A 27,966-nucleotide genomic window follows, 5' to 3' on the forward strand; every position below is an offset into this window, starting at 1 on the left:
AGAAGGAAGGGATGTGGCCATCCCCTAGGGACTGGGTCCTTCCCATAGGCCCTGGGACAAACAGAAGGATGGGGAGCAAGGCAAAGGGGCAAAAGGGTCCCCACCGTGTTGAGCTCAGTGCTCATGCAGCTGGTGCTGTGACCCCCAAACACCACCACCCTGGCTGGCATGTAACTTGAGTCCTCACTGGCCACCAGCAGAGTGAGCTGCCTAGGAGAGGAGAAAGGAAACAGTCAAAGCCTGGGCCCTGGTCTTAGTTCAAAACTACTTTAACCTGGCTTGGGCAGTGTCTCACGCTTATAATCCCAGCACTTTGGGAGGGTGAGGCGGGAGGATCACTTGAGCCCAGGATATCAAGACCAGCCTTGGGCAACATGGCAAGATCCCATCTCTACAAAAAATGATAAAATTAGCTGGGCATGGTGGCGCATGCCTGTAGTCCCAGCTACTTGGGAGGCTGAGGCAGGAGGATTGCTTGAGCCCAGGAGTTTGAGGTTGTAGTGAGCTACGACAACGCCACTGCACTTCAGCCTGGGCAACAGAGCAAGACCCTATCTCAAAGAAAGCCAAACCCAAACAAAAAAAAGCCAACCAAAAAAACTACTTGAACCCACCACTTTTTTCTCAGGCTCTTATTCCTCTGCTGGTTCCTGACACATCTGTCTTTCCCAGATCCTTTGCTCTTCCCATATATTCCCTCAAAGTGACTTCATTTGAACCATAGCTTCAACCAAAAATTAATACACAAATGACTCCAAATCCACACTTCTACCCAGACTGCTCTCCTGAACTTTCATGCTGTGTACCCAACAGGCATTTCTATGTCATGTCCCACAGGCACCTCAAAGCCCACGTGCCCAAATAAAATAATCACCTGTCCATACAAACCTGCCTGCCTTGCTATTTCTCTCCTGGAAAATAAGACTGCTGTCTACCCAGCACTCCAAACCAGAACACACTGTCACTGTGGTCTTCTCCCTCTCAACGGCATCCCTCATCTAGTCAACAGCAAGTCCCATGGATCCCACATCCTAGTATTTCCCAGTCCATTCCCTCCCATTCCTCTCCCCTCACCTAACTGAATACATTGATTGTTTCTCAACTAGACCACCGAATAAACCTTCCACCTCTTTCTCCTGGCCTTCAACCCAAACTCCCATAATTGCCAGAGTAATCTTTCCTTAAAAATCTAGTTTTGACTCGACTCTTCTTAAAATCCTTCAATGGCTCTCCAAGTTCTGGAATACAGTTCAAACTTCTTAGCTCACAAAACTCTTTGTGATCTGCCCTTGCCAACTTTTCTGGCTTCATATCCTGCCCCTTTGATACACATACCCTTCATTCTAGCCAAACACAATTACTTAAAGTTCCCCCAAATACAACATTTTGTTCCTATTTTGCATATCTACTATCCTTGTGCCTGGAATATCCGCTGCCTCCTCTTTAATCTAGCTAATTTCAACTTCAAAATTCAGCTCAATCAAACCCTCCTTCCAGAAGGGAGCCTCCCTATGAGCCCACAGTCAGCCTCCGGATCCAGGGTACATGGATCCAGGGTACACTTTTTTTTACTCTGTGCTCTTATTGATTTTCTAGCCTAGCTCCCAACCTAGGCTGCAAGATCCCTGAACACAGGCACCATCTTATTGTCCATGTATCTCCAGACCTTTGGACAGTCCTGGCACAAATGCCCACAGGAGAAACGGATAAGTGAGTTGACTTCCCTCAACTTAGCACTGGGTAGTGACATCTGTACCTGTTGGGGTACAGGTCACCAGGCTGAGGGAGTGAGGGAATGTCTATACTCAGCCCAGTGAAGTGTGTTTATCTGTTTACTGCACAAAATGGGTTTGAGTATGTCCCTCAGGCATGGTGGTTACAGATGGGGTTGTGTGTACATCGGTGCTTTGGGGATATATATTGGAGACTATCAGAATGTGTGTGTGCGCGCATAAGAGCATATGCATGGGTGTGTGCATACCTAACAAGAACACCACGGTGCATGTGCAAGGTGATGTAGTGGGAGCCAGTGCTGCCGTTGGACTCCCAGTAGGTCTTGGGGTTGCGGTCCGTCAGCTTGCTGGCCCGGTGTGGGTTGGAGGACACCTCCACCTTCTCCCAGCACTTGTCCTCCTTCACTTCCACACTGGAGCCTGGGGGCAAGTGGCAAGGGGTGGAGGTCGCAGCCTGGTTAGTTGAGAGAGAAAAAAGGGAAAGGAACTAGGGAGCGGGAAGGGAAGGGGAGAACGGCTGCTAGATGGGAGCCAGGGGAAGACAGATGCGGGCACTAACCCTGGCAGAGATGCCTGAGGAACACGTCAAAGAAGGGGATATTGATGGGTTGGTGGGTTCGTCTGTGGTCTTCAATCTGGCCCAGCACCATCTATAGCCAGAACATCAGAAAGAAGACGGAAGGAGAGAGGAATAGGGAGAAATATCCAGAAACAGGTACAGAGCAAAAGTCAAAGGGCATAGAACACTCAACCCTTTTCGCCTCAAATTTTGACAGGACCATGTGGAGTAAAGGTAAGGGAACAAGTGCCTCAGATGGGCTACCACCTATGCCAAACAGGGATGCCAAAGAGAGACAAACACTGAATCCCCTTCCCCTGCTTCTGACATTCTCTCAGCTCAGGACTCACAAGCCCCTCCTTACCTGGATGCAGCCAGCCAGGATGCTGGAGGTAAGTTTGCTATAGAGCTGTGCATGTTTCTCACACTCTGTCACCAGGTCTCGAAGCTCACAGCCCAGCAGCAGCTGAGCCGAGTGCTTGTCCAGGACTTTGGAGAGGGCCTCTTTTGCTCCCAGGGAGCAGAGCACCACAGCATAGTCCTTATGCATGGAGGCCAGGCGATGCAGGAAGCAGGTCAGCTTCTGAACGATCTGAGCCCAGAGCCAATAGATTAATTCAAGAGAAACAAAGGGCAGGGTATGTTAGCATAGAGGGATGGGTTCACTAAAGCAAGTGTAGTGGCTAAGGTTTTAAGGAAACGCAAAACCCAGGGAAAAGAGAGCACCAAAGAGAGGGTGGAACAGAATGCAGGGCTGCTAGGACTTTAGAGTGAGTCGGCAGTAGCAGAGCTTAGATATAGCTTCCCAGTCTTCTTCCCGCCAGGGCCAAGTATCTCAAGAACCAAGCTGGTACCTGAGCCTCATTCTATAGTGCTCAAACCCTGGAGAGTAGAGAGCAAGGGCTGTTTGGATTGGTGAATGTAGGCTTCTCTTAAACCCAGAAACTAAAATCCAGATGTAGCCAAAAGGTTTATACTTTAAAGACCCCAGTTCTAGAGCCTCTTGGATGATGTTAGCATTCCTCTTCCTATCTACCCATCCCATCCCCGCAGCCCCATTCAGAAAGGCTCTGCTGGGCCCCTCAGAGCCTCACAATGTAGTTTGTGCACCAGATGCTGCCTTTCCCTCCCCTTCCCTTGCCAGGGATCTGGTACCTCAGAATCACTGCTAGGGCCACTCAGGCAGTTGAGGCAGGGCTCCAAGACCTCATGCCAGGGGAGGACCATTGCCTCAGGGTAATCCAGCAGTCGGATCATGACCCTGGTGAGGGAATGGAAACAAGTGCAGTCCCTGAAGTCTGGCAGCTCCCCTCCCCACAACACATGGGTGCCTCAACAGGCCCCTCACCTCAGCACAGTCAGCAGCAGAGTTTTGTTGGGCCCTGGGGCATCCAGAGTCCGCAGCAACAGGAGAAAGGGCTGGGTCTCCTGCTGCAGGCGCTTGAGAAGGGGCCTCACTGCACCCCCTGGGCTGCCCTCACGGCACAGCATGCGCTCCAAGTCCAAGAGTAGTTCCGCAGATGGGCCCCCCACCAGGGATCGAATCAGTAGCTCAGGTGACCCATCCTGGCCCTGGGCGCTGGAGGTCTCTAGTGCTGCAGCCCAGATACAATAGAGGGAAAAAATGTGTATAAGGACAAGTCTTACTAGTTAGTCAAACCAAGAAATCAGAAGGTCTAGAAAATCACCCCAACTTTTCCTATCATATTGAGAATGTCTACAGTTTTTGTCAAACTCTTAAGAGATTTTCTTTTCTGGTCCCAAATATATACTTAACTACATTTTTAAAAAATCTAGTATAGCAAACATTGTCAAGTAAAACACATTTTTAATCTCATATAATCATGATTACCTTTTATTATTAAATGTTAGCTATAATAAATATTAGCATTATAATTACATCCTTATACTACCTGCATGGTGGATTTAGATATTATTATAAAGACTAGAAGATATATATTGCCTATTTCAATATCCCTTGTACTTCTGGATTTTCACTTGTTTTTTAATCACAAAGCATTTCTTTCCCATGACATCAATATTTCATGTTTCTAGTCACAAACTTTCTAAACCATAAATTACAATTCCTCTTAAGAAGGCCTCTCTAGATGTGATTTCAACCAATCTTCCTCTGTCCAATGAGTCTGAAGCAAAGCTAGTCCAGACAAGACAGGAATCCACGTATGGTTAAAACCATGCAGAGAAGGCAACTTCCTTGTATCTAGAGTCTCCCTGTCCTATTGGTCAGGAAGTTCCACTTATGACCTAACTTGAACACAACAATGCTCACTCATTTCCTGAAAATTCCTTGTGTCTTTCAGTAAGAAGCTAGTAGGTAAACCTTAGCCTTCTCGGCCACAAGCTAGCACTATATGATTCCTCAGCAGAACAGCCCCCCTCCACAATGGTACCTGCATGCTCAGGACTGCCTGGTGGCTCTGAATATCGATTAAGAAGCATCATGAGGACAGTACGTGTGGTGGGCATGGGTTCTGTCCCCGGTGCTATCCCTGAGTGCCTAAACAAGGTGTCTCTCAGTTCTTGGGTTATAATCTGGTCTCCCAGAGTATGGTGGTTGCACAAAAGCAGGTTGAGTAGGAGCAGACCATTTCTCACTGCGGAGGAGCACCTGGGAAGAGGGAGGTGACCCAAGAAGAAATTGAGACAGTGAATGCAATGGAAGCAAGGAAGCCAAGTGGAGAGTGCCCTACAGTTAGGAAGGAAAGGACTATAGTGGTCCCTCTGAACTGGGACATTTGGGCTCCTGACCTCAGGTCACTCCTCCCAACCCTATGAAGGAAGTGAAGGTCAGTGTCTCTCTGCCCTCTCTGGGAATCTCCCTAGCCCCAAGCAATTGGTTTCTCTTCCAATGACAATCAAGAGGGCCACCAATGTTTAATCCAGAGGTGACAATGTGAGGGAAATTTCTGTGGAGCACATTAGTCTGGGGCAGAGTACTAGCAGGGTTTGGGACTTAGCAGGAATCTGGAGTTTGGAGAGTAATGCCCTGACCCCTCAGTGTTCAGCATCAGGATCACAGCTGCAGGGACAGTAAGTAGCAGGCTCTCAGAGCCTGGGCGTGTGGCTGAGTCAATGCTGGCGAAGATCTCTCTGGTCATCTGAGCATCAAACAATGGGTGGATAGAATCTCGACCAGTGACAAAAGTGGGGATCTCCGATGAGCTGGTGATGGCCAGCATCTTCAGTGCCTGTGAAGGGGATATGGAAGCAGAGTTAGGAGTAGGAAGAGCCACCATGAGGAAGGGGTAAGCCAGGGCCATCATTCTAGACATCAAACTTTGGGGCAGCTGAGTACAGGTAGAGGAAGCAGAGATGGAAGAGGTAGTGATAGCACATCAAATGCTAGAAAGGAAGGGAAGGAGGAAGGAAAAGGAGAGAGAAAAGGAGAGCAAACAAAAAAAACCCCTAAGACTAGACAGTAAAATTAGCCTGTCACTTCTCTCCGCCCCCAAGCTCCCAACACCAAGGGTACCTAAGTGGGATGGCTACCCTGCCTATATCTTCCCCTAAGGATGATGCCCTCTCACAGTGTCTAGTCATCAGAAGCTTTCCTTGATGTCATCTCCCATCTCGCTTAACCACTCCTTCTTTTGCAAAGCCTCTCTTCCCTTGAGTTCTATGACTTTATATACTCCTGGTTTTCCCCCTATTTATCTAGTGTTCCTTTGCCTGGACCACAAACATGAGGCTCCTTGTCCCCTTTTCACACCCTGTGCTCCCCAACCGAGGCAACCTCATCCATTCCCATAGCTCCAATTCCTACCTATATGCCAACTCTCCCAAACCTGCGTCTCCTGGCCTCAACCAGTATCCAGTCCTTCTCAACAGGCTACTTGGTCGTCTCGTGGGCAGAGTGGTTGGAATTATAGGAAAAACACTTGTAATGTGAAAACATTTCTGCTAGTACTACAGAGAAAAAATAAATTAAAATGAACACTAAACCATCGGAGTGGAGACTGTCTCTCCTAGTTAAAGGGCTGACTCTCTAGAGGAGATCCACTAAGGATGGAGTACGCTAGAAATAATTCTCAGGACGAACTCCCTCATGAGGCCTAGATCCTCCAAGCAAATGCTACCTCATAATGAGGATATTTCTCTTTGGTTTCCCACAGTCTGAATGCTGCAGACCCTAACAATTTGATTTCAGGGCAAGACTCTTAATTTAGGAGTAAATCCTTTATTTTGGTCATATAACTTGAAAGGAACAGGGAATTCTTTGAGCATACATGACCTAGATTGTGAATGCCTGAAATGCTCCGGGAAGGAGTAGCACCTAGTTGGCCCCATAAAGGAAAAGGGCCTCCTGGCCTCTCCAAGGACAGCCTGCTCTAAGAAGATATGTGCTCCCATCCATGCTATTGTCATTAAACTGTTGGAATCTATTCTCAGAACTGCTGGCTGGGGCCTCCCTGCCCCCCTCAAGGACCCTCCAGCTATACAGAGCCATCCTGCCCACTACCCTACCAGCCAGCATTTGTCTCGAGTAGGTAGGAAGTCAATTCTATAAGTTCCCCTGGACAAAGGCCTCTCTTCCCTATTCTTTGGGCCCAGGGTGGCAGGGCAATGGCAATGCTGGCTCTGTTTTACCCAATCTGGTAAGGGAGTATTTTCTTTATAAGGGTACCACTCTGATAAAAAGAGAAAGGTATTTTTAGTTTGTTACATCTATAAAATTAGTTTTTATGTGTTTTTTCCTCCTGAAATTTTAAAAGGAATAGAAAATTAGTTTTTAACTAGACATCCAATTGTAACTAAAGAGGCACAGGACATTCAACATATCTAAAAACTCAACTCCTGGCCGGATGCAGTGGCTCACACCTGTAGTCCCAGCTACTTGGGAGGCTGAGGCAGAGGACTGCTTGAGCCCAGGAGTTTGAGGTTGCTGTGAGCTAGGCTGACACCATGGCACTCTAGCCCAGGCAACAGAGTGAGACTCTGTCTCAAAAATAAATAAATAAAAAAAATAAAAAAAACTCAACTCCTGACCTTCTCCCCATACCTCCCTTCTGCAACATTCTCTCACTTACTAAATGGCTACCTCATGCACCCTGCTGCTCAATTTTACACCAGGAATCATTCTTAAAAACTCCCTTCTCCCTTTCTCCAAACATGCACTCCATCCCCAAGACTGTCCAGATCAAACCCTTAAATCCACCTGCATCTTTCCATCCCAGCGTCTACTCTCTGGGCTAAGTCACCACTGTATCTCCTCAAGATCAATAGTCCCCAGTCCATCACTCTCTCTTGCCAGGCCCAATGCACTCACCGCCAGCCCTGCCTGCTGCACCAAGACGGAAGTCTTATATTCTTGCATGCAAACCAGCACAGCATAGATGCCACCCTCCCTGGCAAAGAGTGGCCGCCACTCGTGCTTGGTCATGAGCAGGTAAAGGAGGCGCAGGCCCAGCACCACCACCATCTTCTCTCCCACCTGGTTGGTCAGCAGCTCCACCAGCGTCTTCACTAGCTTCTCTCTGATAAGAGAAGAGACACTGGGACTCCCCATCCCAAGGAGTCTTGCCTGACTTCCCAGCCGTGATACCATCCGATTCCCATCCTCCTAACCCCATCCACTAAGATCTAGGCCATTCCCTCTGTATCCCCCAACCTGCTCTCCATGCCTTAGTCTCACTCCTGATCCCCTCCCCTCTGTGGTCTTACTGGTTCTTGACCTCATGAAGGAGACATTAGAGCAAAATGGTTATGAACTCTGGTTCATCTTTTCAAATAAATCTATAAATTCAAAGTAATTCTAATCAAAATGCCTAAAATGTTTTAAAAATACTATGACAGGCAGATCCAGGCACTGGGAGAGAAATATTTGGAAAAAATAATGGCAGATTTGCCTATCATTATCAAAATATAAACTTTTAAAAATATAAATAATTGAACCCCTAGAACTGATACAGGATAGCTACATAGATCAATAGATGAAAGGAGAAATAAGGGTAGTATCTTAGCCAGTGAGGAAAGGAAGGACCATTTAAAATATAATGTTGACCTGGGAACAATGGCTCATGCCTGTAATCCTAGCACTCTGGGAGGATGAAGAGGGAGGATCGCTTGAGGCCGGTAGTTCAAGACCAGCCTGAGCACAAGTAAGACCCTGTTTGTACCAAAAATTTAAAAATTAGCCAGGCGAAGTGATGTGCGCTTATAGTCTTGGCTACTTAGGAAGCTGAGGTAGGAGGATCGCCTGAGCCCAGGAGTTCAAGGTTGCAGTGAGCTAGGATGACACCACTGCACTCTAGTGGGAGCAACAGAGTGAGACTGTCTCAAAAAAATAACATAACATAAAATAAAACAAAATTTAAAAAATATGATACTGAAATACCTGGCTATGCATTTGAAAAAAACTGAAATAATTTTCATCATTTGCAAAAATAAACTGCTAATGGATTTAAAAATGAATGTAAAAAACAAAATCATGGATGGTTTTAGAAAACAAAGGGAGATATTTTCATAATCCTGGAATAGGACAGAGACCTTTTTAAGTAGGACACAAAATCTAGAAGCCATAAAAACGTAGAAAATATAGCAATATAACAATCTGAAACTTTTGCACAATGAAAGACACTATAAGCAAAATTAAAAGACAAGCAATGAGCTAGAGAAATGGTCCAATGGAAATGCTGATCTGAAAGAAGATGAAGAAGTGCCTACAGAGTCCCTATATCACCCTCTATGTCATGAGAGGAAGACAGCAGTAAATGACATCTTCCTTCATAGTGACATAAATACAGGCTGAGGAAGTGGCCTGGAAACTATGGAGGGAAGGAACATAAAAGAACTGCTGGGGCTAGGCCGGTAGCTCATGCCTGTAATCCTAGCACTCTGGGAGGCCGAGGCGGGTGGATCGCTCAAGGTCAGGAGTTCGAAACCAGCCTGAGCAAGAGCGAGACCCCATCTCTACTAAAAATTAAAAAAAATTAATTGACCAACTAAAATATATAGAAAAAAATTAGCTGGGCATGGTGGCACATGCCTGTAGTCCCAGCTACTCGGGAGGCTGAGGCAGAAGGATCACCTGAGCCCAGGAGTTTGAGGTTGCTGTGAACTAGGCTGACACCACAGCACTCTAGCAACAGAGTGAGACTATGTCTCAAAAAAAAAAAAAAAAAAAAGAACGAACTTCTGGGAAAGATGGCAAATAAATGTACTGGGAAAGTTCTGTTTTTATCAGTCTTTTCTCAGAAACATAATGATGATACAGTGTCAATCAAATGTATTTTAAATATACATCCCCTTCTGTTGCCATGGTTTATTATAAACTAATTAATATACACTGGCAATATATATTAATAGATATAAGAATATAAAGATGTTTATCAAAATATTAACAGTGATTGTCTCTGCATAAAGGGCTCTCAGGCAATTTTTATCATCATAATTTTCTAACCTTTTTAATAGTGAACATACATTATTTTATAATCATAAAAATAAAGCTAATAAGATTTTTAAAAGACAAAATATTTGAAACATAAATAACAAAAGATTAATGCCAGAATGCCTATAAATCCATAAGAAAAAGGAAAAGGCCCAATAAAAAAGTGGGCAAAGGATAAGAACAGAATATTTACTAAAGAAACAGAACAAATGCATGCATACATGCCTAACTTCACCAGAACTAAGAACTTAAAACAAGGAGATACCAATCACTTAAAATTTTGCCAATCAGATAGATTTTTAAAATGATAATATCCAGGGAAAACAGATTCATTAGAACACTGTACTTGAACTTGGATATAAGCACATCGAAGAGTTGTATGCAGCACTGAAAAGAACAAGGCAGTTCCACACAGACTGATATAGAAAACTATAAAACATCCTGAGTGAGAGAAAAACAGTTGCAGAAATACGTAGAACGTGATTACTTACATTAAAACATAAACTCAGAAAATGCTCCATTTCCAAACACACAATTATAAATGTAAACCTACAAAAGGTCTGAGGGATATTCCAGACTGCTAAATGTGGTGAAAGGGACTTTGGCCTTTCATTCTGTTCTTTTATATTCTTCAGATCTTTTAAAATGAGAATGCATTTGTGTATTATTTGTATAATTAAGAAGTAGTAAAAACTTCTAAAAATAAAAAGAAAGCAGGGAGAAAAGAAAAAGGAAAAAAAAACCCAAAACTTAAGCTCTAAGGCTGGGAACCATGGCTCATGTCTGTAATCCTAGCACTCTGGGCAGCCACTTGAGGTCAGGAATTTACTTTAGGTCAAGAGTTCGAGACAAACCTGAGCAAGACCAAGACCCCATCTCTACTAAAAATAGAAAAAATTAGCCAGGCAACTAAAAATAGAAACAAACAAAAAAAAATCAGCTGGGCATGGTGGTGAGCACCTGTAGTCCCAGCTACTTGGGAGGCTGAGACAGGAGGATCGCTTGAGCCCGGGAGTTTGAGGTTGCAGTGAGCTAGGCTGATGCCATGGCACTTTAGCCTGAGCAACAGAGAGACTCTGTCTCAAAAACAAACAAACAAACAAAAACAAAACTCAAGCTCTAAAACCAAAAGGACCCAGGTTTGAAATCTATACAACTGAGCAAGTTACTTAAATTCTCTAAGCCTGTTTCCTTACCCATACAGTAGGATAATACTATCATTGCTTCCTCGGGTGTTAGGCAGATTTAATGAGAGAATGTATGTAAAACACTGGCACAGCAGAAGTGCTCCAAGAATATGAGCCATTATAACATATAACCCTCCTGCTCAGCCGCTCCTCAGGCCACCCTTCCTTCTTCCCCAGCTTTTCTAATTCTTGATCTCATAGCCCCTTCCCTCTTCCCACCACCCTCGCTGCCAACAGCTTCAATGAAAACCTCTTCCCTCCCCAGCGTGCTAACCTCAGCAATTTGTCAGGATGAACCAGAGGGTGGTCCCGCTCAGTGATCTCCTCCACAGCCTGAGAGAGGGCGGAGAGCCCTGAAAGCTGCAGATTTGTGTCCAAGCTGGATATCTGCACAGTGGCCACAACTGCCACCACATGCTGATCCAGGGAGCTGCGAGGACCAGGACCCCGCAAGGCTCTAGCCATTTCTGAAATTGATAGGGGAAAGGCAGTGGCTAAAAAAAATTGTGGTACCTCCAAGGTGGAAGTTTTTAAAGGTCAAGCCCAGTTATCCTAATGACATTTAAATACACTATTCATTACTGTAGCCTACATCCTTTTCCGATTCTATGTGGGGTATCTAATGGTCAAACCATGACGTGAAGATACCCCAGAAAATGACCCCTCCTCTTCCAGAGATACTGAAGAAAGGAAGTAGTGGTTAATTAGATACACTCAAGGTCAAAGGGAAAAAGATAGATGCATGGTTCCCAGGCATTTTCCCCTGCAAAAGTGACCTTACTTGATAGCTTTCCTTCTACCCTGACTATCCACTTCTTCTAATGGGACCACCCAGGACTCGTTCCAACTTCTTCCTCCCAGAACCCAACTCACCATTGGCTGCCTCCTTCACCTCAGGTGGCAGGGCCATCCCCTCAGTCACCAGAAGCTGGTTAAACAGCTGTGAATCACTCTGTGCCGCAGGGGTCTCAGTCTTTGCCTTGGTGTGCTCTGCCTCTGACTTAGGGATCTCAGCCTTTGCTTTGGGGGACTCAGTCTCTTCCTCCGAGAGGCTGGCCTCCAACTTAGACTCCTCTTGTGGATCTGGGGTATAGGAGTGACTTCGTGAAGTAGATGAGCTGCTTAGTTCATCATGCAGCAGCCCATACTTGGTGTAGATTTGGGAGTTGAGTAGGTCATTTAGGGTGCTGCCTTCAAACCGATTGCTGAGAACCTGCAGCAGACCCTCAGCCATCTCTACAGGCACCGAGATCTCACCTAGGGCCTTTTCACGTAGAGTCTGTCAACAGAGCAGGTATACATTTTAGGGACAAGCAAAAGAAACAAAGGTGCTGGTGACAGTAATAGGTGTCAGTAATAGGATAGGTGGCCACCCCCCACCATGCCCTCATACCTTCTACACACTAGAACCTCACAGTACTGTCTCCTCCCCCAGCAGGACCCCCCAACTCTCTAACCTCTAGCTCCAGCCTCCCTGTAAGAGGCATCCCATACCTATTCTAATAGGACTCCCTCTAGAGAATTCCTCCTTGAACCTACTATAACCCGCCCCCACCGCCCAGGTATCTCAGGCCTGTAATACCTCATCCAGGTTCTCCTGTAGATTCTGGAAAATTCGCTGCTGCTCACATAAGTCCAACTTCTTGATGAAAAAAAGCAGTTCCCACCACTCAGCCTGGGTCAAATATCCCAAACCCTCATTCTTCTGAGGCTCAGGCTGAAGGTACGGCAAAGAGTAGAGCCCATCCACAGGCTTCCAGTCCCAGAAGGGAAATACTGAGAATACAGGCACAGAAGGATCAGTACCTATTAGGAATAGAGTCAGTTTCTGAACCTCTGGTGCTGCTCCTGGTCAGAAGTGACTTCATCCCAGTCACTACTCCTCTGTCCAGAGACATGCTATCCACGTCCCCTCTCTGGCTCACCTGTGCCCAACACAGTAGCCCCTGCTCCCTTCTCCACAGCTGCTGAAGCTGTATCCTCAGTAGTTTCCTCAGGTCCCAGGATCTCCAGCATGTGCCAGTGCACCCAGTAGGTTCGGCCCCTTGACTTCCAGAAGACCTGGTATGAGGGAGTAAGAAAGAGGAAAGAGGAATAGAGAGGGATTAGTCCTCTGAGCCCTTGGCTGTGAAGGCTTGAAAGGATATACTCAGGTCCAGACCTGGGGCACACCCTAAGATACACACCTGGCTACGCTCGGAAAAATCTCTATATAGCAAAACGCTTCCTTCCCCTACCAGGAGTGGGCTCTGCCTGTCTTCCTAACCATGATGGCCTCTGCCCCCAAACTCCCCACTAGTCTCCTCCGCTGGTGGAAGTGGTGGTGAGGTATCTTGAAACATCAGTTCTGCTTCCTGGTCTGAGTCTCTCATCTCACAGCCCACCTGCCTCCCGCCAGATTTCCTAGGCCTTACAAATGGCACCTCCTCCAAATGCTGACCCCCTTTTACCATTCCAATTGCCCTGGGGGGTTTCTTGAGGGCCTGAATAGAAGCCCCTACAATAGATCCCCAACAGTGTCCCACCACTGTGCATAGCTCACCTGCACAGGGGGCACGCCATTGTTGCTCTGCCGGAAGGCGCCCTCCTCCCCGGCGCTGATCTCCTCGTAATCATCCAGCATCCGCACTCGCATCCCCGGCTGTAGCACCTGCTGCACATATTCTCCATAGCCACTCCGGCTAGAGAATTCAGAGCGCTGGAGGAAGGCCCACCCTTGCCTTCTAGGGGTGGTGACAATGGTGGGGAGTAAAAGGCTGGGGTCAGAAATGCAGGGCTGAAAGATGGACCGGACTGGCCGGGGAGGCAGCGTGCCCTGTTTGCTGAGGTTCCGGGCCCAGCCCATGCTCCGAACCAGCTCTGAAATGAGGTTGCCCACAGCCATACTGAACTCCAGCTCCCGCCGTCCCCGGCTTTTCTCCCTTTTGGGGCACCGGGAGCTTTGGTCTCCAGCTCCTGGTTCTGGGCTGTTATTCAGCTGATCCAGCAGGGAAGTAACACATAGGTAGCGCTTCACCAGGGAGAAGAGCAGCTTTCCTGGGATCTGTAGGACACAGTCCTTGGCATAGGTTCACCTCTTCCTAGTTTTAGCCCCTCCCCTTCCCTCCAATATCCTCCTCTACAGAAAAATATAAAGGCCTCATTCTCAGGCCTGTAGTTCTCAAACTTTGATTTGTATAAGAAATACAGAGGGAGTGTCTTAAAACACAGATTTCTGGGTTCTAATCTGAATGGGGGGAGGGCATGAACCTTCATTTTAACAAGCTCCCCAGGTGGCTCTGCTGCTGACACACAGTCCTGAACCATGTTTTCAGAAATAATGCCTAAGGCCTTGTACCCAGCATTTTCCCCACAGCTGGCAGAGTACCTGAGGCAGATGAATACCCTCAAAGGCCATGCAGTGTTCTTCAGAGGATGTAGTTTCTGCAAACAGCTCCAGCAAAGTATAGCGGCTGTCAAAATCCATGTGCTGCTCAATGCCATCTTGCTGGCTCAGTGACAGAAGGACGTGAGCCCGACTCCCTGTAATCCACACCCAATCCATATCTTCTCTTCAATCCCCAATATTTTCTCCCTGCCTTTCCTACACTCTATCCCCTGCCCCAGAGGCTTTCAAACTTTTGTTACTGATACCTACACCCAGAAATACATTTTACATGGTAATCTGGTACAAACATACACACAAATAATGGACACATACATTTTATGCTACAAAATTTACCCTAAGTACTTGATATTTTACATTTAAAAAATGTTCATTGTAACTCACCAAATTGATTACAAAACCAACTAATAAACCTCAACCCACAGTTTAAAAAATGCAAATATACCCCATTCTCTTCTCTGTCAATACACTGAGAATGGACAGATAAAACAGATGCTATCATTTTCTCCTATTTGTATACCTGTACTAGCCTACAAACCTTTATTTTTCCTTTGCATCGAATTGATATTCACCAAATACTAGGTGTTCTTACAGAGTTGGGAAATCTTTCTGTTCTTACTTCTAGTGGCCCCATTCTCTCTAACAATTTCCTTCTTCCCCTGGCTGTCTCTTACCAGCATCATGGGCTGCCAGAGCCTGCAGCATTTTGCCTGCACTCCGACGGATCTGAGGCTCAGGGTTGCACAACATGTGCATGAGCAGGTCCAGGGCTCCTGTCTCCCTGAAGACACCAGTGAGGGGCCCAATGCTGGCATAAGCACTGAGCACGTGGATGGTATGGAGCACAGCAGCTGTGAGACTCGATGTTCCACCTTCTGCCAGCTGTCTGGCAGCCCTGCGTACCAGCGCCTGCACATCAGCCTCCATCTCTCCCAATGCCACTTCATCCAGGCCTCCTGGTTCTCGGGGAAAGCTTCCTGAACCTCCAGCTGGTTCGTGCTGAGGTCCCTTAGATAGTGCCCGTTCACCTAACAACATGGGGCAGTTGGCGTAGACCTCGGGGGCTGACAGCCACATGAGGATGTGCTCTGCCTTGCCTTCCTCCACATCCATTTTGCCCACTTCCCCACACTTCAGGATACTCCATCGGATCAGGTATTCAGGACGCCCATCATGCCCAGGCCGTTGTCGAATGAGTTCTTCAGGATATGCCTGTAGTTGGGGCCCTAAGGGCACCATGAGGTCTCCAGCACGCCGTTCCCCCACCATCCTGACCTACTGGGATACACAAGGAGAAAGATTAAAGCAGTATGGGAAGAGGAAAAACTACATAGGGAGGGGTGGAATTCTGAGACACAGAGAAGGTGGGCGGTGACTGGTAACCTGCATGGTGGAATTTAAGAAGCAAACAGAAAGGCAAAGAGTAGAATGAAATGAATAGCTGAACATACTTTGGGATTTATAGGAGGAGAACTGAGGGAAAACAGTGAGGAAATGAAATGAGGGGGTTTAAGAAATGGATGAGTTACAAAGAGGATGAGAAGAGTAACAGGCAAGGTAACAATAAACAGACTGACAGCTAAACAAGGCAGTCTGGGCAGAATAGCAGAGGGAAACAGATCAAGACTTAGAAGGATGTTTTCTGCCATTAATTTACAATCACAGATGGAAAAATAAAAATTTTAAAAATAATTATTTAAATGTTATAAAATTATTTAAATAAAAAATAAATATATATTTTAAAAAAGACTTAGATGACATGGGTGAGCAGGAAAGAGAAGCATGTGAAACAGTGAGGTCAGAACATGTGAGGAAAAGTAGGATGGGGAGGGGCAGGACAGAGAGTATAAATGACCGGTTAAAGCTGGAACGTAGACATAAAGGGTAGTCCACAGCAAATACAGAACCGAGATGACAGGAGGCTGGGACACTGGGGCGGATGATTGGATGGGAAAAATGTGTGAGAGACTTGTGAAAGGGGGAAGGGCATACGGACCTTATAAAATTATGGGAAAGAAAGATCAAGTCCCACCCTGCACTTATGCTATATATACGGTTAAGGATCTAAATCAGGTAGATAGAGATGGAGGCGGTTATCACAGGATTAAGGGTAGGGAATGAGGCCAAGAGAGAGGCAATATAGTGGCTTCAGAGTCAGATAAATGTGACTCTGCATTCTGGCTCTTTTCTTACTATCTGCATAGTTTGGGACAAGTTACTTAACCTCTGAGCCTGCTTCCTCTTCTGCAAGATGGTAATAATATTCATACCTACCTCATGAAGTTGTTGTAAAACTTAAAATCATGTATGTAAAGCACCTAGAACAGCATTTAGCACATACTGAGTGCTCAGTAAAGATAATCTAATATTAAATGAAGAAAACAGGGGAGTCATCAAATAAATGCAAAGTTATTAAGCCAGATTATAAATGGGAGTGGAATGACCAGGAAAGCTATGCATGATATGAAGCAGTGTAGGGGCAACAGGCATAGTGAGAATAAGAATGGATGATAAACCCAGATGAAGAGACAGTGATCAGGGCAGGAGTGACGTTCCGTACAGGAACGGAAATTAGAATAAAATGAACAGTGAAAAAGGGGGGTGCGGAAGAAAGGATGTGGACCTCAATGTGTTTAAGGGGCCACTTAACTTGGGGGCAAATCTGAGAAGTAAGCAGCAATGTAGCAATGGGCATGCGATTAGCGCATGGCAAAGTAAAAACAATCCCACAGGCCTGGGGGAGGGGGCGGAGGGACGCATAAGGTGGGCCTGGAACAGGAACAAGTAACTTGAGGTTGGAGGTGAGGTCTGGACACAGGTATGAGCCCAGAAAATAAGTAGCAATGTAAGGCCCAAGCATGCAGACCAGTGGGGCAGTGGAGGGGGCCAGTACGGCACTGGGAAGGGGTTTGGGGGCGGGGAGAGGATCCGGGAGCGCGGTACAGTCTGAGGACGCTGACAGGACCGAGCGGCTCTCAGACAGCAAAGACATGGTTCCTTTCGTCAGCCCCACAAAGAGTGGCTAAAAAAGAGGAGACGGGGGTAGGAGGACTGGATCAGCGCAGGACTCTCCTCTCACCTCCCGCCGCCTGGCTTGGCCCTTGCTGGGACCCAGCGGCCGGTCCCGCCGTCCCCGCCCCGCCTCTTCCGTAGCTGCCTTCCTCTCTTCCGGGTCACACAGCGAATGCACGACGGCCGGGCATCTACGGGTGCCACCGCGGCCCATGCCCAGCGTGGCGGAGCAGCACGCGAGTGGAGCATGCGTGCTATGCCCGCGGGTGGCTGCGTGGGGCGAGGGACGTGGGGCGCGCTGCAGGCAGAGCCTGGCGTCGCGGTCGCGTTGCTCGGCTCATTGCAGGAGTAGGAAGCCCTTTCCCGCTGCTGTGAAGCAGCCCCTCCTCGCAGGGTCCGCCTTCCTATTCCTCCGTCTCTTATTGTAGCATCCACTCTGAAACACAGTAACCCACACTCCCACCTTAGGGCTGTCCTTTGAGTTTTCCGTAGATCATGTATCCATGAATTTCCCAAACCCCTCAGCAATGCTTTGGGTTAGTTGTATCACTTTTCCTATTAGTTAAAATTGCTTAGCTCTGTGTTGGCCTAGGGAGAAAGTCCTCGGTGGGGCAAAATGTTCCTTAAATTAAATCTTATAGAGCTCAATAGCCCAAAGCTTCCCCTTAGCATTTCCTTTTTCATCAAGCAGCCGGGCTTGCTGCATGTTCATACCTCCCCCACTCCTTATGTAGAAAAAGAGAGCCAAAGACCCCACAGTCTGTGCACAAAAATGATACATTTATTGAAAGAGTATTTTCTTAATACAAAAGAAAGCTCTGTACATAGGACTGTGACCATGTCCACTATTCCTGGGTCAGCATCCCAGGGGAAGTAGAAACCACTGACATACACACCCCACATTCACACACACACATTCACTCAGGCACAGGCACACACACCCACACCCCACAGCCACCGAGGAAGGGAAACACCAAGGATCGCTGCACATATAAACGTCACCTCATCCCTGACACAGGCATGTTCTCCCAAGGCCACGCTCACATAACACACATTATAAGTACTTTGCCTGATTCACTCACTGGGTCTGTCTTTGTGGGAAGGAGAAGAGGAATTCATCAAGTCTCCTCCCTTGGGTAGGGGAAAGGGGAGTGAGTGGTGGTGGAGTGAAACAAGAGCAGAGAAAAGGGTCTGGGCAGTTACAGACCTGAGTCCCAAGCTCCCCCACTCTCTGGCCCCTGACTTGCCATGCCCCAGCTATCTCCAGGAGAAAGCCCAGAAAGGTGACTTCCATCTTGGCACCCCAAACTGGGGCAAGACAGCAATGAGGGTTTAGAGGTTAGGGAGTTCTCAAAACATATCGGCAAATCATCCCCTCGATGACTAGGCTGTGCGTAAAATCTTCCCCTACCCCTTCACCTAATCACAGAAGCAGGCTTGTTCCTACTGAAGGCAGTTGTAGGGGTTAATAAAACTCCACCCCAACTGCTGCCCCATTTCTGAAAAAGCTCCCACTCTGGATACAGGTGGTGAAGGTAGGCTCTGACACAGGGTAAAAGACCCTCCCCCCTATGCTGGCCCACCCTCAAGGTCTAACCCAAAGGTGGGAAAGGGGGTGGGGCATGGCCCCTGTACAAATTACATAAATACTGAGGTTACACTTAGAAAAATAAAGTCATTTTCTTCAAGGCTTTTTGTCTTAATTTAAAAAAGTTACAGTAGCTGCTCACTCCCTGGGAGAGCTGCCCATTTCTGGCTCCCCTATCACTGCACTCAGCCCAAGAGCTGCTCCCACTTCTGACCCCCATTCCTGCCTCTCACCCCCTCCCAGACCCCACCCTGCTCACTGCAACTTGGGCCCCAGGCAGCTGCAGGCCTGGGGGAGCACAAGGCTGCAATGCCCATGTGTGTGGCACAAATGAAGTCACTTGCCTCTACCTGATACCCTCCCACCCCCAACCCCCACATTTGGTTTCCCTCTTCCCTCTCCCTAACAGCCCTAAAGGGCAAAAAGAGGCCCAGAGCTGTGGGTTACCCTCCCCACCCCGTTGGGGCATGGCCTGAGGGCCCCTCCCCCGGCTTTCTCCTGGAAACAACCCAGGACCGGGCAACCCCAGAATCTCCCCCCCACACTGGCGGACCCCGAGCTCATGGGGTGGCTCTGTCCCCAGGGGCCCGGCCAGTTCTGGGGAGCCCAAGGGCTCTCCAGGGAAGGGGAGTTTGGGCAGAGAGGGGGACGAGAAAAACGCCATAAAAAAAAGTTAAATATTTTAAAAATATATATTTATAGATTTGTTTTCACTTCGTCTCCTCAAATAAAAAGTTCAAAATCAACTTTAAGTAAAGCAGCTGGGAGAAGGGGGGGAAGACAACAGGGAGAAGGGAACGCTGGTGGTTCCCTCCAACCCAGGAGCCCCTGGAGGTCCAAGGGGAGTGGCAAGGCAGGGCAGGTGGTCCCAGGAACCTGCCCAGTGCACAGGCCCAGCTACTCAGGAGCTGAAGGGGCAGAGGGCTGCGGCGTGAGGAAAGAAGCCCCCATCTCCCAGCTGGCTCCCTGAGGGGCAGGGGCAGGGCTCTTTTGACCCAGCCTGTGGCAGACACAGGACTGACCTGGGGTCAGCAAAAAGGCTGGACAGAGGGCCACAACTGCTTCCTCAGGGGAGGACACGGTGCCCAGCCCCACAGAAGGCCTGTGTGTGGGAAGGTAGGGCACGGTCCCATTGGGTAAGCTAATACTTATGGCAAACATCGAGCCAAGCTGGCAAGGGGAGTCTGAGGAGGGAGGACAGCCCCACCATCAACTAAAATGGGAGGTGGAGCTGGAAGGAGGGGAGGGTGAGGGAGGACGGGTGGAGGGCAGGCAGGCCCATTTCTTTGGCTGGAGTGAGAGGGCTAAGTCCTGTGGCTGCCCGCTCCTCCTCCCCGCCTCCCTCCTGCGGCCCCATCAACGTGTGTGTAAAGAAAACGTGAAAAGGCAACAATAAATAAGTGGTGCCATCCCTTGGGCCATCTGTCCAGGGCGGCGGGCGGATCATTCACTCTTGGTGCTGTGGGCGGCATCCAGGTTCACCACCTGTAGCTCGGTGAGGTTGCTGCTGCTCCCGGCCTGCTGCCCTATCACAGCCATCTGGAGAGAGGGGGTGTGTGAGGAGGGAGGAGAGGACTGACCAGCCAGCTCAGGCTGACCCCTGATCCCCCATCCCCCACCCCAGAAAAACAGATGGGCCTCTGGGCTAGGGCTGCCGGTAAGGGGGTCCCCCAAGGTCAAGATAAGGAAGTAGCTATCTGGGATGGGGTGAGAGGTGCCCCCGCACCTACCTGGTGAAGCTGAACTGCAGAAACAGGGATCTGCACTGTCCCAGATGGTGCTGTTAGGAACACCTGGGGGACGCCACCTGCATTGGAAACCACAGGAAATGCTCAAATCTCTTGCTCAAGAAAAACTTCCAGATACTGGAGGAGTGGTTATAAAAGCACAAGTGACTGGGTGAGCCTCTCAGACATTAAGTGCCAAAGGATGAATGTCCCAATGTGTCTGAAGGTGTATGTGGGGTATAAGTGTCTGAGTGAGCACATGTGTCTAAGTGGACAAGCAAGGGTGTCCAAGTGTGTGTGTGAGCATCCAGGTCTGTGTGATTGGGGCAGGAATACGTGTGGGCATCTGAGTGTATATGGTGTGCAAGGAAGAAGATGGTCCTCCTTTCCTTAGCCCTGTTCCTTTACTCACCTTGTTCCTGGACCTGGCTGTGGGACACCTGCATGGTGGATGGCGCCTGGGAGAAGGCATTCAGCACGGTGAGGCTGCCATCAGCCAGGCCTGAGGTGGGGGCATACATCACCGCATGGGGACTAGGGTACATCATGTGGCCACCCACAGTCGTGGGCACGGATGACGTCATGATGGTGGCGGGCAGTGTCACTGGCAAACACAGACATATGTCAGCTTGGCACTGATCCCTGTGATACCCCTGATCCACCCCAAGGAATTCCAGGCCTTCACAGTCCCTTTGCCATTTCCCAGGTCAAGAGCTAGACAAGACTGCTCCTTTGCTACCTGTCATAAACTAAGAAAAGCCTAATTTTTTCTTGAACACAACAGCACCAACCATTCATTGTATCTTATCACATCATACTATTCGACTGTCTGCCCCAAGACCCTAACTTGGGAAAAACAAAGACAACAATGACTGACCCACTCTCAGGAAACTCAGATACCCCCATTTTAGGGATTTCTATCATCCAATTTTTTATTTGTTCTCATTCCTTCTCCCCTTTCCTAAATGCACAGCTAACAAATTCATCTTTTAAACAAACAAGTCTCAAATGTTAATGAACATACAGTCACCTGGGACTCTTGTTAAAATGCAGATTCTGAGTCAGTAGGTGTGGGGTAAAGCTCAAGATTCTGCATTTCCAACAAGCTCCTGGGTAAGGCTGGTACTCCTAGTCCATACACCACACTCTGAGTAACAAGGTTGTAAAAAACAAGAACTTAAAAGTAAGTTTATTTTGAAAGTGTCTCATCATATCTGAAACTACTAGAGATACCTGAGGGGAACTATGGCCACCTAAAACCTACAACACCTCCCACAAGGAGACAGCTGCTCTATAAGTCCTTCCTAGTAATTAAGCAAAGGTTGTATCTTTGGGCAAGTAACTTCTCCTTTCTAGGACTTAGGCTTCTCATCTGAATGAGACAGTGGCTTCAATGGTCCCTAATTCCTTCTGGAATCCATAGCCCCACTGAAGGGCAAGATTCAAAACCCAGCCATCCTCACCTGACTTTCCCATAGGATTAGGCCAGCCTCAGTTTCTACTTCAAGAAATTCTCTGACCTTAGTTACAGGAGGGTTATTGTGGGCACCTACTGCTAGGCCTCATGGGAGACAGGCAGAGAGGGTGACAGGGCCATGAGCTATACCTGTCCCGCTGGAGGAGGTCTGCGTGAGGTCTGTGCTGCTGTCACGAGAGGGAGACGCTTGCTGTGGGGCCTGGTGCACTTGAATGGCCTGCACTGGGACCTGCTGGGCCACTGCCCCACCTATGAGACACAGAATCTTACTTGTGCTCTGTCCCACTCAATTGCCACCTCCACCAAGCACCCGCAAACACCCCAGTCCCAGGGTTTGGCACACTGGTCCCCAATTCCTATTGCCATCTTTCCTGGGAGCCAAAGAGGCCCTTTATGCCCTGAATCTCTTTTCCAGGGGCTTCCATGCTCCACTCTTGCCCTTCCCTCCTCTCATCCTAGACCTTGCCTCTACTTTTTTTAATTGACCCAGGAGCTGGCAATGACCCATCAAGGACATGATCTGCCCTCCAGTCAAGATAGGGAAGTGATGGAATGTCTGCTGCCCCCATGGCAATAGGGGCACAGGGCTAGGCTAGATAGATAAGGCCAGGGCATATGGTTGAAACTTACAAGGATAGTAGGGGTCTCAGTGGGTAGGGTCATGCCTGCCAATGGGACATGAGAGGTCTCTCAGCCTCTGGCCCCTATACACCCTCCTTCTGGGAACAGAAAGGAGATCTCCTGGTGCCAGCCTTAAACCCACTCTTAGTGTGCTGGATTTGCCCCAGGGAAGACGAATCTTCCCTGCCCCTTGTAACTCACCAGGCATGAGAGTAAAGCTGGTAGGCAGCTGCATAAGGCCCCCAGAGGAGACAGGGCCGCTGCCTGTACTCTTCAGCACAGTCCCGTTGGCACTGCTGACAGCGCTGGGGCTGACACTAGCAGACACTGGTGCCAGGTAGTTGGTGATGGGGAAAGAGGGGCCACTGCTGACTTGCATGGTGGTAGAGGTGCTGGGTGCTGTTTGGATGGTGGAGGTGGTACCCGGCAGGTTGGTGACTGTGAACGCTGGCTTCAACGTGTCCTATACCCAGAATAAAAATGAAGCAGTGAGTCTCTATCAGATCCTGCTCCTGCAGAAGCTTTGTATGGATTGAGAGCCCAGAATGAAACCAGTGAGCTTAGGTTCAAATTCCAGTTCCACCATTTACCTGCTGCCTGACCCTTGGGCAAGTTATTGAGCCTCTGAGTTACCGTTTCCTATTTGTAAAAGGAGCATAATACCTACCCCCATAGGTTGTTGTAAAGATGAAATAGGTTAACATACATAAAGCACTTAGAAAACAGTACCTGGCACATGAAAAGATCAAAATAAATATCTGCTACTCTTATAACAGTTATCATCATCATCATTATAACTCCATGAGTTCTCTGGAACTCCGAGTTCTACCCCAGTGGACTGCGGTAATCACATTGGCTGAGTCTGTTCTCAGCTCCGGCAATGACAATCCACATAACCCTGAGATAATTATTTTCTTTTTCTTTTTTTTTTTTTTTTTTTTAAGACGTCTCATTCTGTTGCCTGGGCCAGAGTGCTGTGGCGTCAGCCTAGCTCACAGCAACCTCAAACTCCTGGTCTCAAGCAATCCTCCTGCCTCAGCCTCCCAAGTAGCTGGGACTACAGGCATGCGCCACCATGCCCAGCTAATTTTTTCTATATATTTTTAGTTGTCCAGCTAGTTTCTTTCTATTTTTTAGTAGAGATGGGGTCTTGCTCTTGCTCAGGCTGGTCTCGAACTCCTGAGCTCAAACAATCTACCTGTCTCAGCCTCCCAGAGTGCTAGGATTACAGGCGTGAGCCAAATTAATTACTTTCTTTTTCTTAGACTGTTTTCCTCTTCTAGAAACAGGCAGGGGCTGGACTGCTGAATTTTCTTTGAAAGAGTTCTTCCAGCTCTGATTTATCAGGTTTCTGAGATAGGGATTGAGAGTTTTTCAAGGAATTTAGGGTTTGAGAGAGATCTTGGGGGTTTGGCAATGAAGCACTTCATGCCAAATACTCAAGATTTAAATTACCAAAGGAACTTATCTAGCAAAATGTCCTGAGAATAAGTGAGCGCTACCCGGATTTGTGAGCGTTACACGGATTTGAAAATGATTACAGACGTTATGTCACTAAGAGAGAGGGGAGCCTAGAGCACTGACTCTCCCCACAGGAAGTCTTGTTCTTAGAAGGGGAAGGAGGAAGCTGAGAACCAAGCCGCCAAGCCGAGATGCGAATTGAGTCAACCAGGGGGCTCAAATGCTGGGGGTGGGTCAGCGCAGGACGTTTGCTAAGCAGCTGGGTTTAAGACCCCTGATTGGTGAAGGCGTTGCTAAGGCAAACAGTGCCGCTTCCTTCCATTGGCCAGTTAGTTAAGAGCCACCCGGAAGGTGGAGCTCCCCAGACAGCAAGGAAGCCCCGCCCCCTCTCCTTACCGGGAAAAGGAAGGGGGAGGCGTAACTAGGGCCGGCATCCCAAGGCAGGCGAATGCACTCCCTAACTGCCCAGGCCCCTAACATCCTGAAGGGGTAGGCGTCTGGCTAGTAAGGTAGTTCCCAGCCTAGTCAACCCGCCTGCTTGCCAACAGTGCTGAGTTCCCAGGACCCTGGTTCCCCGAGTGCTCCCTTCCTACTCCCTGGCAGGCCGGCAGGGAGGGCAGGGCTAAGCTACACCCCCGCCCCCAGCGGGGAGACAGCTGGCGGGAGGAATGCAAAGGCCCTGCCAGGCAGGCGGGCTTCGGGAGGGAGGCCGGTGTGGAGCCCAAGCCGGCCTTATATGGGCACCGAGGCGGCCCGCTTATCTAGGGGGCCGGGCTCCTGTCAGGAAAGCGAGGATGGACACCTGTCCCCTAGGATGAGGGGCACTAACCCGGCTCCACTCCACATCAAGTGGGCATCTATCCACCTGTCCTGGGCTAAAGAGGCAGAGGAACCCCTTGCCTCCCCTTCTCTTACATAGGCAACCCAAACACACCTTGGTCTCCCCACTGCTGTCAGACTCCGACACCTGGTAGGTGAGATCTGTCTCTTCAAAGCCAGTGGCACTCATTCTCTGGTCTGTGGTGGGGTCTGAGCGGGGCGGAGAATCTGGCGAGTTGAGGCAGGTCTGAATCAGTGCCTTGCCGGTCTCACTGGTGATCATGGGCTGCAGTTTGCGGGTGGCAAAGGTATACACATGGCCTGTCTCACTGGCCACCAGCAACAGCACCTGTGTCCCTGTCAGCGTGGACAGCTCATAGGCCTGGGGGGTGGGGAGGGAGATGGGAAGGTCAGCAAAACTTTTTATCTGTACCTTTCTTGGGGAATATGAAAGAGAAGAATTATATAGTGATATTAAGCCCCAATTACCATAATAACGTTCCTTGCTAGTGACTCTTGTGGGGGGGTTCTAGCAGGATATCTGGGAGCAGCAAAACTACCCATTCTCCCCCTTTGAGGAACAGTCCCACTGACCTGCAGATATCCCAAGCAAACACTCACAGCCCCCCAGTGATGGAACATCACTCAGGGGACATGGAGGGGCCCAGTTAGCTGTTCCTCAACACAGCTGGGTATCTGGAGCCCTATGGAGCCTCACCCCCTCCTCACTGTCACAGGGACCAGGATGGATCCCTACTACTCTGGAATTCACACAAGACATTAGTGATAAGGGACCACTTAAGCTCCAAACTGTCCAGTGTTTCTTCCCAGAAACTCCACAGGTTCCAACTTGTTGCCATAACCTAACTTCCCCTTCCACCCTATAATACTGTACTACCCTTTTTTTATGTTTGGAAGAAGGAAGGAGAGAGTTTTTCTTCATAAACCAACCCCCCTCCAACCTTCTCCACTGATGATCAAGTGGCAAGGGGCACTGATACAAGAGTGCCTGGAGTGATGAGAGATGGGAGCTAGATTAGTACCAAATACCCTGCCACAAGCCCAGGAAGGGGACCTTCAAGCATTGGCCCCACAGATGCCATGCTCTACTCCCAATGAAGTTCCACAAACCACCTTGGAAGTGGCTCCAGTTTCTATATGGTATATATGTAAACACCAGCCCATGTTCTCCAGGTTCTAGCTTCCTGTTTCCCAAATCCTCTGCAACTATCCCTTCCCATATCTTCTACACCCAAGATGACTCCTTTCCTCACCACTTTTCACTGCATAATTGGTTGGCAGAGGAGGAATTTCTAGGTATCTCTGCAAAGCTCCCTGACTTCCCCACAAACTCTATCCATGCACAGATTCTCCCTAGGGCTGAAAACCCCAATTGTCGCAGAGGCAGGTTATTCTGCAGCCAGTCTGCCGGGAGCATGCGGTTTCCAGTGGATGCAATGGAAGACACATGGCCAGCGTAGGACTAGGTCCCTGCTGCTCAGGCCAACACCAGTTCCCCCGCCCTGCTCCCTTACCTGGTCCTTACCCCTGCCTGTCTTTCCAGCCAGCACTACTCTAGTGGTGCCCACCTTCCCTCCCACACATGCTCGCTCATCGTTGGCATGCAGCTCCAGCCTCTTCACCTCCATCCATACCTTCTCTCTTGCTCCCTGCTTTTCCCGCACCCTCCCCCGGAACACCAGGACACACCGGACCCGCTGACCCGGGCGACTCATTATACACCTCCCCGTCTGCCTCGCAGACTCCCATTAGCGTTCCTCACCCCTTCACTCCGCAAGGGCCCTCTTCCTCTCTCGCGCCGGTCACTCCCACCTCGGCGCCTTTCCCCGGTATTCCGGACGTTCGCAGCATCTCCCCTCTCCCCACATTCCCCGGGCGGCCCCTCCCCTCCGGCCCTCCCGGGCTAACAGCCATCCCCTCCCACACACCTCCTGCAGACTCGCTGCCTCTCACCTCCGCCAGGGCTCTGCCTTCCTCCAGGGCTCCCCCTGCGCGTCCCCACCCCTCCCGGTCCCCAGCGGCCAGCAGCCTCCAGGCTCGGTACCTTCTTCATGATGCCCGTCTTCCTCTTGCTGAAGGTCGTGTAGCGCCGCAGCTTGTTGTCGATGAACTCCATCTTGATCTTCACGCGGCCCCGGGTCTTCTTACCCGGCTTGGCCCCGCTCACCGCCCCGCTCACCGGCCCGTAGCCCCCGGTGGCGGCCGCCGACGCCTCGGGCCCACCGACCACCACGCCGAGCTCCATCTCGCTCAGGCTCCGCTTCAGGCCGCGCCGCTCCGCGCCCAGCTCCTCCTCCTCGCCCGACTCCGAGTCGCCCTCGCTGCCGCTGTACAGGGCCCCCGTGGTGGGCGCCGGGGTGGTTGCCGCCGCTGCCGCAGCCTCCCGCTCGAGGCGGCCCGGCCCGAGTCCCGCGCCGTTCCCCGGGACCCGGCCCCCGTTAGTCCCGCGAGTCCCGCCGCCGCCGCCCGGCCGCCCCGTCGGGGTCCGGTTCAGGCTGCCCCCCAGGGCCGAGCCCCGGCCCAGAGCCGCCGCGGCCCCAGCTTGGCTCGGTAACATGGCGCTCAATGCAGGAGGACGGACAAGCAGTCAGCGAGGAACCGGAGCCGCCGCCGCCGCCGCCATCGGCTTCCCGGCTCCACCTGGCACTCCCGCTGCTGCTAGTGCCGCTATCGCTGCCGCGGCGGCCGCTGCGAACCCGGGGCTCCTGCACGCCCGGGCCGACCTGGGCCCTCACTTTCCTGCCCCTGTGGCCCGGGTTGCCCCAGGCCGCGCGCAGCGCCCCCTGTCCGTATGCTAGGGTGGCGCGCCCGGCGGCCGTCAGCGTCCCCCAGGGGGCAGGGGCTGCTGGCCGCGGCCGCGACGGCGGGTGGAGGGGGCCGGGACCACGCGCTGGCGGCGGAGGGATCCCCCGACCCTTCCCCCCATATAAAGAGATACAATGTTTCCTTTTATGGCGAGGCCGCTCCT

The 27,966-nt window shown here is 49.7% G+C and overlaps 2 protein-coding genes across 8 annotated transcripts in view; both read right to left on the reverse strand.

Moving 5' to 3' along the window:
* The window catches only part of CUL9 (cullin 9), a 36,269-nt gene extending 18,815 nt beyond the window's left edge, over positions 1 to 17,454 (reverse strand). The window contains exons 1-17 of one of the 4 annotated variants that reach the window (XM_012773139.2): positions 17,352 to 17,454; positions 14,947 to 15,550; positions 14,255 to 14,409; positions 13,430 to 13,930; positions 12,813 to 12,948; positions 12,470 to 12,663; positions 11,761 to 12,166; positions 11,162 to 11,354; positions 7,580 to 7,787; positions 5,305 to 5,501; positions 4,704 to 4,921; positions 3,641 to 3,887; positions 3,448 to 3,553; positions 2,657 to 2,884; positions 2,293 to 2,383; positions 1,982 to 2,153; positions 105 to 210 (exon numbers count right to left, since the gene is read on the reverse strand). In XM_012773139.2, coding sequence (XP_012628593.2) covers positions 105 to 210; positions 1,982 to 2,153; positions 2,293 to 2,383; positions 2,657 to 2,884; positions 3,448 to 3,553; positions 3,641 to 3,887; positions 4,704 to 4,921; positions 5,305 to 5,501; positions 7,580 to 7,787; positions 11,162 to 11,354; positions 11,761 to 12,166; positions 12,470 to 12,663; positions 12,813 to 12,948; positions 13,430 to 13,930; positions 14,255 to 14,409; positions 14,947 to 15,541 — 3,753 coding nt within the window. In that variant the 5' untranslated portion in view covers positions 15,542 to 15,550; positions 17,352 to 17,454. Of the gene's footprint in view, positions 1 to 104; positions 211 to 1,981; positions 2,154 to 2,292; positions 2,384 to 2,656; positions 2,885 to 3,447; positions 3,554 to 3,640; positions 3,888 to 4,703; positions 4,922 to 5,304; positions 5,502 to 7,579; positions 7,788 to 11,161; positions 11,355 to 11,760; positions 12,167 to 12,469; positions 12,694 to 12,812; positions 12,949 to 13,429; positions 13,931 to 14,254; positions 14,410 to 14,946 lie in introns of all 4 variants that reach the window. The other 3 variants (XM_012773136.2, XM_012773137.2, XM_076003333.1) reach the window with 3 other exon arrangements.
* A 589-nt stretch (positions 17,455 to 18,043) lies between these two features.
* SRF (serum response factor) lies at positions 18,044 to 27,946 on the reverse strand. Of its 4 annotated transcripts, none has more exons than XM_012773143.3 (7): positions 27,043 to 27,944; positions 25,093 to 25,359; positions 22,899 to 23,160; positions 22,206 to 22,325; positions 21,012 to 21,203; positions 20,603 to 20,679; positions 18,044 to 20,411 (listed from the first exon to the last, which is right to left on the reverse strand). In XM_012773143.3, the coding sequence occupies exons 1-7, from the start codon at positions 27,553 to 27,555 to the stop codon at positions 20,316 to 20,318; spliced, it is 1,527 nt and encodes a 508-aa protein (XP_012628597.1). In that variant the 5' UTR covers positions 27,556 to 27,944; the 3' UTR covers positions 18,044 to 20,315. The 4 variants fall into 4 exon arrangements, 3 of the variants coding, with proteins under 3 accessions (XP_012628597.1, XP_075859451.1, XP_012628598.1); XM_076003336.1 differs by lacking the exon at positions 27,043 to 27,944 and adding an exon at positions 26,761 to 26,865; XM_012773144.3 differs by lacking the exon at positions 22,206 to 22,325 and having other exon boundaries at positions 27,043 to 27,946.
* Between the last annotated feature and the right edge of the window lie 20 nt (positions 27,947 to 27,966).

The sequence above is a fragment of the Microcebus murinus genome, chromosome 5, assembly GCF_040939455.1.
Source record: "Microcebus murinus isolate Inina chromosome 5, M.murinus_Inina_mat1.0, whole genome shotgun sequence".
Taxonomy (NCBI): domain Eukaryota; kingdom Metazoa; phylum Chordata; class Mammalia; order Primates; family Cheirogaleidae; genus Microcebus; species Microcebus murinus.

Coding starts and splice junctions, on each gene's coding strand:
- SRF (XM_012773143.3), bottom strand. CDS start 27,555: ATGTTACCGAGCCAAGCTGGGGCCGCGGCGGCTCTGGGCCGGGGCTCG. Junction 25,360..27,042: donor AGACGGGCATCATGAAGAAG/GTACCGAGCCTG, acceptor CCCACCCCCCAG/GCCTATGAGCTGTCCACGCT. Junction 23,161..25,092: donor ACAGCAGTGGGGAGACCAAG/GTGTGTTTGGGT, acceptor TTCTGGGTATAG/GACACGTTGAAGCCAGCGTT.